This window comes from Opisthorchis viverrini (assembly GCF_000715545.1).
Source record: "Opisthorchis viverrini unplaced genomic scaffold opera_v5_548, whole genome shotgun sequence".
NCBI lineage: Eukaryota > Metazoa > Platyhelminthes > Trematoda > Opisthorchiida > Opisthorchiidae > Opisthorchis > Opisthorchis viverrini.
The window spans coordinates 110,593-126,292 of NW_008752199.1; the positions used below are offsets into that span (position 1 = coordinate 110,593).

Below are 15,700 nucleotides of genomic sequence, written 5' to 3' on the forward strand. Positions count from 1 at the left end.
TATATATATATATATATATGCACCAGAAATATCACGATAAGACCGAGAATGTAACAAGTTTTATTGTCCTGTATACTTAAAAAGTGGTGTTTCTTATGTTGCCTCATCAGGCTCCCATTAGAAACACATAACCCTCACCGTAGCCTAGGGTAAACAGACGATCAAGCTAAACTACTTTCAGAAGACCACATGGGCATTCTGGTTAGTGCGGTAGAAGCATTGTATGCATCATCCATTTATTGCGAAATCTGGATCGAATGCAAATAACATTACTGTCTTGTTTTTGGCTTAGTTATGTGGTGTAAAGTTTTGTAAACCAAAAACTACCTCTTGGATAGCTTCGAGACTGGAAGACGCAAGATATTATGTACCATGATTTTTTCCTGCTACAAAGTGGAATTTCTGTTTTTCAAAGCGCTCTTTGCGAGAACAGGTGAGCACAAAACAAATCAACCTGTCGCTTTCTTTCTTACATTGGAACGTTTCATTTAGTTAGACTCAATCTTTCTTATTCAGCTATATGAAGAGAAATTGGCAGAATCTAACACTGAGAAAGAAAATATGGAGAATTCTCTCAAAAGGAAGATAAAAACACTGCAAACTTCACTAGACGAACTCGCAGGGGAAAATCTCGGTTACAAGGCCGCTTTGGATATCGCGACTACACAAGTTAAAGAACATAAATGCCCAAACGTGAACCATATTGTCGAAGAAAACAATCACTTGAAATTTCAACTTGAGGAACTTGAGCAACGCAGTAAGAGCCTTGAGGGAAAATACGAAGGTACATTAAATTTGGTTGATCAGAAAGGACTGTTTTTTAAAGTAATCTTTAAAACCAGGAAGTATCACGCGGAGTTGTAGTTTGACGTGGTCTTAACAGTGTTAAATTAGTGAGCAAGCAGGGTAGTTTTAAAGACTTTACACATAAGTACAATGTATTCCTTAAGCCCGACGGGTTATGAAGCAACTGGATTCGTTAGTAACACGCAAATATTGGACAAGCATAATTCAGTGGTTGGCAGGATCCCTGGAAGGTTGAGTTGGTTGGATTTCATTACGTCTGAAATGGTCTCTTGTGCGTTCACTTGCCCATTCAAGGCTTGGTGAGTGCTGTCAGGTTCACCGATCCTTAAACATCGTGGTAGATAGATATTTCGGGTTGCTGCGAGCCAATTTGAAGTTGGTCCCCCTGATTAGTGAAAACAGTTCATCTGAGTTTGTCCAAAGGTCTGTCCGAGGAAACTCTATGAAAGGAAACAACTCATACTTCTTTCAGAAATTCACTTACGGGATTCTGTTTCTCACAACAATGTCCCTTAAGTAGATTTTGGTCATTATGATGCCAGCATAAGTCAAGATTATTTAAAACGATACTTTTTGTGCATACTAAATAGTATCCACATTTCGATGTTTAGTGAAGTACAGAGAAAAATCCACTTAATACTCCGGCCCCAGTTAAGCTCCCCTAGGAACTCTCAACATACACAGAACAACGCAAACACAATAACACAAACAAAACGAACGATACACAAGGGGAAAATTCCATCAAAAACCGGAAAAGAAAGGAGCAAACTCATCTGTGTGTTAGCCATACAAACTAACCAAGACACGATAACTTTCAATTGGCATCCGACGATTAAATCAGCTAGTTGTAAGAAGTCTCATTGACTGATTCTGCACTTTAGTGAGCTTGTTAGCCTGATCATTTGGCCTGACGAAACTTTTGTTTCAAGAGCGAAACTGTCTACCAAACCCGTTTGAATTCATGTTTTCTTCTCACCTTCAACGAATCCTGTTTCAACAATATTTTTCACCGTCTTCCTATTCTTAGTAATTTTCAACCTTCCAACCATCTTTTATGTGTTTTCTGAAGCGGATAAAAAGGAATTAGTTTCAAAACACGAGAGACTTGTCAAGAGTCTGTCAGATGAACTGGATCAGTCACGAAAGGACGTTGCGAAAAAGGAAGCAATCATCGTGCTCCTCAGAGAGGACCTAACACTAACTAATGATAAATTAAAGATTTTGACCGAGAAACGTGAGGAAACTAACGAAACGACTATGCAGGAGTTTAGAAAGTCCGTCGAGTTTGCGGCAAACCAAAGGTGGCAAGCGCTGTTGGAGGCTGAAAGACGTAATCACGAAAGAATCCTGGGAGACATGAAGGCAATATTTGGAAGGGTCCAAAATTCATCCAATCTTGAAATAACAAATCTGAAGGCTCTGCTCAATGAAGTGAGTAATATTTAGCTGCCCGTACTTTCGTTGAAAAATAACCTCTATACGTTGCTTGGTTAAACACATCGCTGCAGAGCGAGTTGGGCCTGTCTGAGATTATTTTGAACACACTATTTATTTGACAACACCACTCACTGATCTTTTTATCAGGTATTTGCTTCGTGAACAAGGGGTTTGAAGTTGATGAAGTTGGTCTTGTGTTTTGAAACCATGACAAATTACGTACAGATAATCTGCATTAAACAAACAATCTATGAACCAAATGAACACGCGCCGGCTGATACGACAGATCTAAAAGGCAATTATGATAACAGACAACAGTGCCTAACTCTAAGCTGAGGATTTTTCGGCAAGACTTTTTTTCTAAGTAAGAATTATTGAATCCTGGTCGATCGCCTGTGGGATCCATGCTACAGCGTTTGTTGTCCAGGTATGAGTTAACTGACATTCGCTGGTTATGCGCCTTTACTCCCATGCTATAAAACCCACTCTTTATTTCCTCATCAATCATCATCCATTTTTGCATCCTAACAGTTTACATGATGAACATCAATCGACGGTGCTATGAAATTTTGCATCCTATTGGGTATCAAACTTGATTCCTTACCTTGGACGAGGTGTGCTGTTTTGAGATTGTTGTACTACGAAAGAATTACATGGCTCATTTACTGGTTTACCCAGATAAATAGCTTATGTGAAGCCCGCACATTTTTTAAAACTGACTGACATTGAGACACTTGGACGATGGCCGGCGCAACGGGTTGGTCCGTCATGCTGTAGAGTGTTCCGGAAATCAAAACCATGAAAAAAATCTGAAATGAGTTTCAACTTACATCAGAGACTCTTGAGCGTAATTCAATATTTCAATAAAGTTTTAAACAACCTAGATCTATTTGTATCTTTCACGTGAAATAGTAACGTAACCTCCAGCTTTCTAGCAGCTGAAACGGTCTGTCAGATAAGACTTCCCCTGTTCTCGATTGTTTTGTGAGTTCGTTTAACCAACATCGATGGAAGGTCCAAAGTTGTGATTGATGAGAACTGCAAGTTTACGGTTTTATTTGACAGGAAAAAGAAAATGTTGTCCGGTTGGAAGAAAAATACCGGAAACAACTTCAGGACACTTCAAATGCATTACTGACGTTGACTGAAGAGAAGAGGGTATTGGAAGAGCGCGCTGATAATTCTAAAAGACGAGAGGTGGGTTTATCCGGGAGTCCAGCCATATAAACTATAATATTTTGCTGTTTGGGCAAAAACAATTTGAGATACAACTTTGAAACGTACGTGGTTGATTCTGAAGGTGATTTCACGTGTTCTGTGCCAGTTGAAACCCATCAGGTGGATGCGGCAAATTAGGTTCACATTTCTCAATGTTTATCGCACTACCAAGTGATTCCGGCTTGCAAATATTTAGATTATGCTTGAGGATACTTTAAAAGTTGGCGATAGTTCATATTAGTTCATATTGTTTACCAGTGGTCATGTTAATGATGCATTTTGACGCATGTGCTAGAAGTAGCGCAGTCGTTAGAGAGCGAACTTACTGAGCGAAACGTCCATGGTACAAATCCAACTACAAAAGGTTGGATAACATAAGGTACCTGTTTTTTGTTTTTATTTTGCAGGAAATGGCACAACATGGGTGCTATAGAAAATTGGCAGACTTCTACACGCTATAATGTGCAAAAAATTGGGTCGGAAAATTTTTTGGTCGAGTGTTCTTGCGTGAACACCTCGGATATCTGTTATAGACTGCGCTGTGCTGCTTTCGTTTGACACTTCGGTACGGCAATGAAGAGCTAATCTATAATACTAATGCTGCTGTCACTGGCTGCTGCTGCTGCTGATGATGATGATAATGATGATGATGGAAACACTAACGAAGATCATAGTGATACATGTAAACATGCTGAGACCAATGCTTACGAACCAAGGGAAGAACAATTTCATCCTTTTTGAGAATTACTACTAGCAACAGGTTCACCTCATTATGAAAATGTGACAGATTGTTTTGTCACTACTTCCGAGTAACCTGTGCCAAATTAGCAGTTTCGTGATTTTAACAACCGATGATGGTACACTAACTAATTTCCGTTATTTATTATTATTATTATTACTATTATTATAATGTAACCATGATGCAATGAAATATACTAGTAACCTGATTTTACCCATATATTCAAATAGCTCACTCTTTTTCTACACGATTGGAGAATTTTCAACCAAAGAAAGTTAGTTCCTAGGATCCGAACGCAGTGATGCTTTTGGTCGGATAAAAATTACTGACGAAAAGGAAATGAATACATTTGATCCCAAATCTTGGTGTCACAACTTCCGGCTATGCGTGGTTGTAAAAGCCGTGCCTTATAGTTTGGCAGTTGAAATGCGTCTTCTAAGATTTAAAGCAAAATCTTTCAGCTGGAAAAGACGTTTATAAGAAATGACAAATAATAATAATATAATGATAAGGAAATATTTATTTTTAATAATTTACTACTCATGAGGCTGCTGAAAACTCTCTGACAGCCCATGACCGGTCTCACCCTTCTTTGGGTTCATCAAGCAGACGTAGTCCCCGAGTACTCATCAACCTTATGCTGTAATTTAACCCAGGTTGCACGAAATTAGCAAACTACACAAATTTTCAAACAGTTCGGTATAGCAGAAGACTCAAAGGAGAGATTCAGCTGGGTCCCTGGTGATTTTCCTGAAAAACCAAATTGGTTTTCAAATGAGGGCAGTTCGCTATTTGTGATGATGTTCGTATAAAAAATTCTGCCCGCATGAAACGCATTATTCTACACGCATATCAATTAGTTCTAACAGTTATTTTTTTCTTTAGTTGCGTATAGGTATATCATAAAAATTTTGTGCGTGAACTTGTAAAATCTTTGCAGTGACACTTCTCAAGGAAAATCGTCGAATTCGAAACTGAGGTTGGTCTTAGGTCCTGGAGAATATCCTGAGGCTTTCGTATGAAGTCATCAGAGGCTCTTTTGGATTATACAATACTTTTCGATCATTGAGAAGCTCCAAGCATGGACAGCGATTCTTTCCTTATTACGCAGTGATATCTTGACAGAGGCATACCCGGTAGGTATGCCTACGCCACCAAAAACGAATAAACTGGGTTCCGGCGCTAAACATTTACATAAGGGTGTGTTGAAAGCTAACATCATTAAATGTGTGTAACTTGCGCAAAGGGTCTTATTGACGTCCTGCTTCTTGAATCAAAATCCAGTGTAATCTTTGCCGTAATGTAACATTTACAAGGTTAATACAGTGAAAGTATTTCAGACTGCTTTACCAAAAAATTAATGATTGGACATTCTTAAAATCGAAATCACTCGATCGACTCTTCGAACAGCTTCAAAGCGAAGCCAAAGAGAAAATGCTACAAAAGGAGCGAAATGATTTTAGAAGGAAACTTCAGTCTGCTGAAGAACAACTGTGCACACTGAAAAGTAAGTGCTGCAATATGAAGTGCTGTACGCAAGCTACCTTCAGATTTACGCATTTAGCCTGCATTTACCTTCAGAAAGCACTAACTTTTGTGAGCATTCGCGGTAAAATGATTTTAAGCCGTATTAAGTTTTGTCCAAGTTGTGAATGGTGCATTTTATGTACAGTGATCATCAGTTTCCTACAAGTTTTCCGTCACTTAAATTTTCCTTCCTTAAAACCCGGTCTGCCCGAGTCTATACATGTCTTACGGAGTTAGTATCATACTGATGCTCCAGTCTTCAAGTAATGGGTTTTATCTTGGACTAAGTTGACCAAAACCTTAGTTCAAACAGTGGTCAAAGAAGTGTAACTTTTGTGTGAGTCGCGTAACGAGTCGCAGGAGACCATACCTGGTGAGTTCAAATATGCTATGCCCATGTATCCTTTAGAATTGAAAATACCGTAAACTATCCGCTTATTCTGATGCCATTTAGGTTTTTGTTTACGCATGCACGAAAATATTAGGTACCTGTACCGTTACGAACTATCCTGCGGGTTGAATGTGGCTCATTTCAACTTGCTACATGCAGAGAATCAGTGGTTTTTAATGCGTCATAGCACCAGTACTAGATGTCATATCTTCATGTCCTTTTCCCGGGTACAAGCGCGCTCAGCTCGATGAACGTCACATAGCTGTAATTAGTCTTGCTGAAATAAGCCTTATTTTTAGTGTGATGCCTAGTTTTCTAAATTTTTGGAATTTCTTCGGTAATCAGTATGCCTAGGTGCCACAGAAATCCGAATTGGCGCAAAAGTCTCTGGGAGAGACGTACAAACAAATCAACATGTTCTCCCTTGGAGCGTTGATATGGGACGACTGAAAAAATCTGTTACCAACTAAAAGACAATGTAATTTTCATTTCAATTTTTCTCTCATTAATTCGTATTGTAGTAGTTTTTGAACAACTTCAGTATACTAAGTTGTTGAAGTTTACAAGACTTATGGAAACTCGCATGTGCTTTATTGAAAATTATTCGGCGTTTTGTTGTCGGTTTGCCTTATTATGTCCGCCTGAACATGTCATATCAGAAGGTACTGATTACACTTCACAATGTGTTGGATAGCTTTTATTCAAGTATTTTGTGCGCTGTACATATTGTTATTGTACAATGCACCTGTTCACTGCACCTGAGTGACGGCAGTGTCATAATATCGAATGGCACCAACTTGCAAAAGATACTCACATAATGTCTCACAACTATCCAGAAAATTCTCATGAAGATAATCGCTTCTCTGGTGTACAACTTCATTTTAGATTAGAAATTTTGCAATATCACGTCCTCCTTACTGCGCTGTATGACACAAGCTTTACACACCTCTTCAGGAACCACGTTTTGGAGTTCCCGGCCCCGTGCTTGCAAACTAACGGTGCGACAAAATTTGATTTTTAACCTGAACAATGACTTATTCCCACCGGGTATCCGAAGTCATTATGAATATCTTTTAAAACCAATAAATGGCACCTGCCATGGTAAGCAAGCGACAGACAAGACCAAAGCCATGCAAATAGCAACGACAGAGTTAACCTCATTTGTGTCCGTTTTAGGTACGCATTTATCTGGTGCTAATCTGTTCCTGCAATTGACGTTGACACTAGAGATCAGCTGGATTTACAAGAATAAGCTAGCTGTTACTTGTCAACAAGACATATCGGTGCTGAAATCGCATTACGGTCTACATCGTTCAGAACCCTTGTTTTATTTTTTGTGGGATGTGTGGCATTCGTATTCATGGTCTATCTTGTATGGGACCGTATTTAATCAGAGGAAGTTGCGGATTCTCTAGGGAAAGTGACCTCTTCTGAGATTCGATAACCTGAAAGCATCCGGCATTTCCATTTTCGAGTCAAATTATTTCAATGAGGACGTGTAATCAATTTTGTTTTTTGTTCGTGTAATATTACGTACCTTTTATCGAACCTGAGTTGCTTCACAAGAAGGAGAGAAACGTATCGCCCTGCACAATACTAACACACCGTAATGTTTAGATAAATTTGTTTTCAAAATGTTAATGTCGACTATGGTGCAAACAGATGTTGAACTTTGACTTTCGTTTGTGGTATCTACTTGTAGAAAAATGCAATGTTAATGGAGTTTTTATCGCAGTAAACTATTGCACGAGATGTTATGCCTATGGCCTCCAAATATCTTAATTAGAGGTTATGGGAATAACTGTACGAAGGCGGATTTGTTGATTTGATCGTGGAACGCTGTGAAATTTCTGCCTTGTTTTTACCGTGTAAATAATACATTTGAACAAGTTATGTATATAATATGTATCGTCATTCTTCTAGCTGACATCTCGATCTTTGTGACGGTCTTTTTTGCCTCTGATACATGGTAGTTAATTCGGATTCAGTGAGTAGTGGACGTAACATAAAGAGACAGTGTAGTTTCTTAGTTATGGATGACTTGCTCAATTGGGGCGAAAATAATTTCGAGAATGGGTAGATATACCGGAGAAAATCATTCGTTCAAAAGTTATCGGAAGTTGTGTTCACTTTGGTTTCTAAGTCCGTGTAGGCGGAAAACAAGTTGAAATAAAGGGGGCTGCCTATCTTAGGTGCTTTACTTGGGGAGCCAGTTAACACCGGATTACCTGAAGTCATTTGCATCAGTGGAGTATAGTGATGATACTCCCCGCCTAGGTATAACCAAAGAATATCGCCCGACAGCTACCCGTGTCCAAATGGTATGATGTCAATAACTGAAACGGGGAAGCGTCCTCGAATCCCCTAAACTACCCACAATATGAGTTCTGCTGACTATTTATAAGGTGAAGTAACCATTTGGTAAACATCGAGGACCACTTCCCAGTTGTCCAGAGATGTTGCATTTACCATGGCACTAGCGCGCCGCTGACTGTTCAAAATCTCGTCATATAGTTTGTAAGCTGCGGTCAGTAAAACTGAACGAGTCAAAAACCACCTGTTACTGGTGAAGGACCACTCGGGTGGAGCATGCAACATAAAGGAAACCGAACTACTGCCTCAGATTCCAGTCTCGGCAGAAGGCACCATTTAAGCATGACATACAAAGCAGTACAGCAATGAAGTGAGCGGTGGTCAGCACTCTTACTTGATATCTTATGACTCAATCGAAGGCTCACGCCGTCAATTAGGCTGCTACCTAACTCAAGGGAATCAGTGAGGTGATACTAGCCTGCAATATGAACGAGAAAAAATACCCGTTTTTTCACCAGTTTGGCAAAACACTTAAAAGCTGAATTAGATTGAAGTTTAACCTAGCCTGAAATCTAACGAGCTTTTGAAAACGTTTGTAGAATCAAAGCCATTTCTGGCTGGAATATGAAACTTTCCTTCTCTGGGCGGTTACTTTTCATGATGCCCATTTCACCAGAGCGTCTGCTGCTAATTGTTAACCTTCCCCCCACATAGTAACGTCAGTCTCCGCAGAACCAGGAATGTGACATCACCTTTCGACGACGAGTTTATCTACATCACTTTTGTCTGACTGGTGTTCCTTTCGGCTTGTTGAGATAAGGGATAAAATTGAACAGATCTGTTGCACAGGAAAAAAAGAATTTTCAAGATGGGATGAGGTGATATAAATTCTTAAAAGTTTGTGACCACTCACCAATGAACACCAGTAAGTCCTCAAATTTTACATGCAAACGTACACATTCACAATCAGGATTCGATCCTCTCGGTCGTTTTTATGGGGTCTACTCAAATGGCACCTCACAATTTAATCGACGTTAGCACGTTTTTCCTACTGAAAATGGCTATCATAAAGCAACGAACAATAATCTTTTGAAAAGAACTGATGCAATCTTATCATTCGTGTATATTCCTACTAAAACTTTCTAAAGCAACGGAAGACAATCTTCTCGACTGGAGTGTTATTTTGCATCAAGGCCATCTAAAGAGTGAACACAAGCATTTTTGTGCCACCGCTTTACCAAACAATAGAATCTCTACGATATTTTGTACCATCTTTCTTGTTTCCTTATAAATCAGCTTTAGCTCAAGGAAGAGGAAAAGATAGTTGGTTATGGGTAATACGCTTTTGTGCAGGGCAAAATTTCGAGTCGTACAATTCAGGTTTCCTGAGTTACTCAGGACCTATTTTGTTTGGCCATCCAGTATACATGTAACGCGCACTCACACAGGCTACCTTTTTGAAGAGAATAACAGAACACTATACTTTCCTTGTCAGCCTCGACTAATGCGGTAACATCAGAACCCATCTCATACACTAATCAGGCGTCATGACAAAAAAGCACACGTTGATAACATGGATATCACCACACTTTTTTCTGTCGTTTTCAGAGGAACTAGCTGAGGCGACCCTCTCAGTTGGAGCCCAGAAGATTCAGGCATCAGAAGCCAAGATTATACTTCTTGAAGAGAAGCTAACGAAAGCAGCCGAGGATATGCGGATGAATAACCTCTCACACGAGACCTCGCGCCGTCAACTTGAACTTCGAGTACACTCGCTTTTCAGCGACACTGTCGTGAGTCAAATTTATGGTAGACTGTCATCGTGAACTCATTAGCACCTGACAATAGCTAAAGAACCGCACTGGATCGTACATATGTCCTGAGTGTAGCTGAGACTCGAAAAGTGGTTAGACAAATTCCAGCACTGTTAGGCGGAATTCCACACGGATCCCTCTTATCACTCGCACTCAGGCCGAATGCCGGTTGCCAATGGCGCGTCCAGAACACGTCAGAATTTCCAGAAAGTTATAACCACCCACACTATATATAGGAAGCACTGTGCAACTGTTCCTGACTTCGTTTTGACCGAGAACTAAGCTGAGAAGAATACCGTTGCTACAAGTATACACGTGTTTTGCAAGGGTTTTCTGTTTCATCCTTGGTGAATCCATATGAAAGCAAACCAGTGATAGAAGGGTTTCAGGGCTAAGACTTAAAAAAAATGATTAATTTGATGTTTTTTGTCCACTTCCCACAGCTGTTTGTCAGTTGATCTATGGGTTTCCAAGTGATTTTGATAAGGAGGTTTTGAATATCGCAGCCCTACATGTAATTGGTTGTGATGTCGACTTTTTGGTTCACCAACCGATGATAATCTCTTATCGAGGAATCTGCTTTCCTCAATCCGCTAAGGCTGTTATTGAACTGGGACTTCCCTCTGGGTAGCAGTCAGTGACTTGTGTTTGCTTGCCATTGTGGGCTCTCTGCGTACTTATGACACTTCTATGCGTGGCACATGCGTTGAATGTATATTTCTGCCATTTAATCTCACACCAGACCCAGTATGACGGACACTGTGTGCCTGATGTGCGAGTCTTGACTGTGCCAGCGCCTACCGCGCCTTGAAGAGCATTCAGCATTGTTTGTCCTATCTTCCGTAGTTGGTCTTAAGACCCGTGTTTCCATATCAAAATTTTTAAATACTTTGGGATTCATCTAATCAGACTGGCATGGTTTCGAATCAGGCGTTTCTTTCGTTTCTCCCATATTTTCCTGCCACCCTTTCGCATTCATCGTTTACATTCACATTTTATGTTTGTGACCATGCTCTTCAAAAATAAATGATAACAGGGTGATCAGTCTGCAAGAAGCGATCGATCTGTGTGCTATGATCTGGGTCATACCGCTTGATTATCAGTTGGGTCATTTTTTCATTGCCACGTCGTAGTAACGGTATTTTTCTACACAGGAGCCCCAACCAGTCTTTCACCATCCCTGGTGAATGTCACAACTGATAGGGTAGTTCGAGATCCCTCCGAATTCTCAAGTACTTTTAACTGTTTGCCTTCCATTACGGCCACACAGGACTTGGTCATACCCAAATAACTCCCAACAACATGCCCCTTGGGGCCCGAGGACATGCACGCTAGTGGTTGTCGCAAGCGCGACATTAGTATTTATGGTTGCCTTACCTCGCCACTTGCTGCTAATTGTTAACCTTCCCCCCACATAGTAACGTCAGTCTCCGCAGAACCAGGAATGTGACATCACCTTTCGACGACGAGTTTATCTACATCACTTTTGTCTGACTGGTGTTCCTTTCGGCTTGTTGAGATAAGGGATAAAATTGAACAGATCTGTTGCACAGGAAAAAAAGAATTTTCAAGATGGGATGAGGTGATATAAATTCTTAAAAGTTTGTGACCACTCACCAATGAACACCAGTAAGTCCTCAAATTTTACATGCAAACGTACACATTCACAATCAGGATTCGATCCTCTCGGTCGTTTTTATGGGGTCTACTCAAATGGCACCTCACAATTTAATCGACGTTAGCACGTTTTTCCTACTGAAAATGGCTATCATAAAGCAACGAACAATAATCTTTTGAAAAGAACTGATGCAATCTTATCATTCGTGTATATTCCTACTAAAACTTTCTAAAGCAACGGAAGACAATCTTCTCGACTGGAGTGTTATTTTGCATCAAGGCCATCTAAAGAGTGAACACAAGCATTTTTGTGCCACCGCTTTACCAAACAATAGAATCTCTACGATATTTTGTACCATCTTTCTTGTTTCCTTATAAATCAGCTTTAGCTCAAGGAAGAGGAAAAGATAGTTGGTTATGGGTAATACGCTTTTGTGCAGGGCAAAATTTCGAGTCGTACAATTCAGGTTTCCTGAGTTACTCAGGACCTATTTTGTTTGGCCATCCAGTATACATGTAACGCGCACTCACACAGGCTACCTTTTTGAAGAGAATAACAGAACACTATACTTTCCTTGTCAGCCTCGACTAATGCGGTAACATCAGAACCCATCTCATACACTAATCAGGCGTCATGACAAAAAAGCACACGTTGATAACATGGATATCACCACACTTTTTTCTGTCGTTTTCAGAGGAACTAGCTGAGGCGACCCTCTCAGTTGGAGCCCAGAAGATTCAGGCATCAGAAGCCAAGATTATACTTCTTGAAGAGAAGCTAACGAAAGCAGCCGAGGATATGCGGATGAATAACCTCTCACACGAGACCTCGCGCCGTCAACTTGAACTTCGAGTACACTCGCTTTTCAGCGACACTGTCGTGAGTCAAATTTATGGTAGACTGTCATCGTGAACTCATTAGCACCTGACAATAGCTAAAGAACCGCACTGGATCGTACATATGTCCTGAGTGTAGCTGAGACTCGAAAAGTGGTTAGACAAATTCCAGCACTGTTAGGCGGAATTCCACACGGATCCCTCTTATCACTCGCACTCAGGCCGAATGCCGGTTGCCAATGGCGCGTCCAGAACACGTCAGAATTTCCAGAAAGTTATAACCACCCACACTATATATAGGAAGCACTGTGCAACTGTTCCTGACTTCGTTTTGACCGAGAACTAAGCTGAGAAGAATACCGTTGCTACAAGTATACACGTGTTTTGCAAGGGTTTTCTGTTTCATCCTTGGTGAATCCATATGAAAGCAAACCAGTGATAGAAGGGTTTCAGGGCTAAGACTTAAAAAAAATGATTAATTTGATGTTTTTTGTCCACTTCCCACAGCTGTTTGTCAGTTGATCTATGGGTTTCCAAGTGATTTTGATAAGGAGGTTTATCGCATCGCAGCCCTACATGTAATTGGTTGTGATGTCGACTTTTTGGTTCACCAACCGATGATAATCTCTTATCGAGGAATCTGCTCAATCCGCCAGTGACTTGTGTTTGCTTGCCATTGTGGGCTCTCTGCGTACTTATGACACTTCTATGCGTGGCACATGCGTTGAATGTATATTTCTGCCATTTAATCTCACACCAGACCCAGTATGACGGACACTGTGTGCCTGATGTGCGAGTCTTGACTGTGCCAGGGCCTACGGCGCCTTGAAGAGCATTCAGCATTGTTTGTCCTATCTTCCGTAGTTGGTCTTAAGACCCGTGTTTCCATATCAAAATTTTTAAATACTTTGGGATTCATCTAATCAGACTGGCATGGTTTCGAATCAGGCGTTTCTTTCGTTTCTCCCATATTTTCCTGCCACCCTTTCGCATTCATCGTTTACATTCACATTTTATGTTTGTGACCATGCTCTTCAAAAATAAATGATAACAGGGTGATCAGTCTGCAAGAAGCGATCGATCTGTGTGCTATGATCTGGGTCATACCGCTTGATTATCAGTTGGGTCATTTTTTCATTGCCACGTCGTAGTAACGGTATTTTTCTACACAGGAGCCCCAACCAGTCTTTCACCATCCCTGGTGAATGTCACAACTGATAGGGTAGTTCGAGATCCCTCCGAATTCTCAAGTACTTTTAACTGTTTGCCTTCCATTACGGCCACACAGGACTTGGTCATACCCAAATAACTCCCAACAACATGCCCCTTGGGGCCCGAGGACATGCACGCTAGTGGTTGTCGCAAGCGCGACATTAGTATTTATGGTTGCCTTACCTCGCCACTTGGCAAAAGTAGTGTCTGTCAAAATATTCTTTGCAAGTTATTTCAACCTGGCCGACCAACGATTTGGATAGCTCGGCTTTAAAAATAGAATTTCTTTGCAGCAAGATTCTGCAGCATTCTGAAATATTCACCTAACATTATGCCACAAAATCCAAAATTTTAATTTCGGCAATTCTGTGGTAAAATTGGGTATCTAGTCAAGGCAAAACGTTATCTCTAAAAGCATCACGGGTAACAACATGATTGCTGGCATTTTTACGGCTCAGCCAAAAAAAACAAATATCCGCTTCCAGAGGCAGTATGCTGTGCGATGCACTTAGTACTTTCTAGGGATCTGTCAGAATTACTCGGTGGTTAACTTAAATCGCATTATCTACAACACTAAGTATTTGGTCAACGGTTTCACGACTCTGCGTTCGCTTATGTGTGGCTTGAAGCAAGTCTCTATAGTGACAGCGCTGCTGAAATAAAGTTCGTGATGTCAATAAAAAATAAAAGAGAAACCTTTTAAGAACCGACCCAATACTTTTTGATAGGAATAGTGTTACATTTTAAACCTTAAGTAATATCGAGTATTCATGTCATGAATAGGCTTCCAGTAGCTAACTTCAACATCTATCTCATTAATAAACAAGAGCTTTCGTTTCTTAACATCTAGAGTCACTGGAACGAACGAAAAACAGCATTACAAACTTTGGTTTACGAGCTACGTTTGTTGCACCAGTCACTATCAAACTTACGGAGGAATTCTTGCGGTCGGTTACACATGGCAATCGGACCCGCAGGTCGATTGGTTGTGCCCGAAATCGGGGATAGTTCGAAGCGACTAGTTCAAGAAGAAATGGAAAAAAAGTTGCAGTCTATGCAAAATGTATCTTATGAAAATTGTTCAGTGACTATGTCTAACAGCTACTATTTTTGACGTTTTGTTCAATGGCGTTTTCAGCATTGGTCAACGATCTTTCTGCTCATGCGGGCCTTGGAAATGCTGTTTATTGTCTGGTTGTGATTGTTGTCAGATTTTATGCACTAATTTGGCATTGGTTGCTTCTTAAATTAACAAAAAAAAACAGAAGAATTCACTACATATAGCAAATAAATTTCACTCCAAGTTTGTCTCCTTGCCACTTTTTCAGGATTTAGAGATGGCGGCATCCAGAAGAAAAGAATTAGAACTTGAACTAGCCCAGTATAAGAAGACACTAGAAACTTATACGAAGGTGAAGAATGCAAAAATTGCAAAGTTAAAAGAAAAGGTCAAGTTATCTTTCTTCAGTTTATCTGTTTATTGTGGTCAGTTGTTAATTACGTTCATAGAAGTTAACTTCTAGGAACATGAAATCATAAGTGCAATATTTCATCCACTGGTTGCTTCATGCCGATTACCATTCGTAGATAATACTAGTGCTTTAGCCAACCTGATTTCTAGAGTGAATGCATTCTTGACTAACTAGTTTCTTGTCTTCTTCCATTCCATCGGAACATGTTACCAAAAATCCTCAAGATTAGAGGTTTGCACTGCGACCATCTTTAACCTGACGGTCTTTCTAATATGACTCAAAGTGGACCATTGTAACAAGCAGTAGCTATGATGTG

At 40.3% G+C, this 15,700-nt stretch overlaps 1 protein-coding gene across 1 annotated transcript in view; it reads left to right on the forward strand.

The window, feature by feature from the left end:
• Positions 1–15,700, forward strand: part of T265_11630 (hypothetical protein) — a gene marked incomplete at both ends in the record, with an annotated part of 42,057 nt that overhangs the window by 14,085 nt on the left and 12,272 nt on the right. The window contains 7 exons of the mRNA XM_009178334.1: positions 517–784; positions 1,877–2,238; positions 3,310–3,441; positions 5,612–5,708; positions 12,559–12,743; positions 14,763–14,975; positions 15,241–15,360. Coding sequence (XP_009176598.1) covers positions 517–784; positions 1,877–2,238; positions 3,310–3,441; positions 5,612–5,708; positions 12,559–12,743; positions 14,763–14,975; positions 15,241–15,360 — 1,377 coding nt within the window. The remainder of the gene's footprint in view (positions 1–516; positions 785–1,876; positions 2,239–3,309; positions 3,442–5,611; positions 5,709–12,558; positions 12,744–14,762; positions 14,976–15,240; positions 15,361–15,700) is intronic.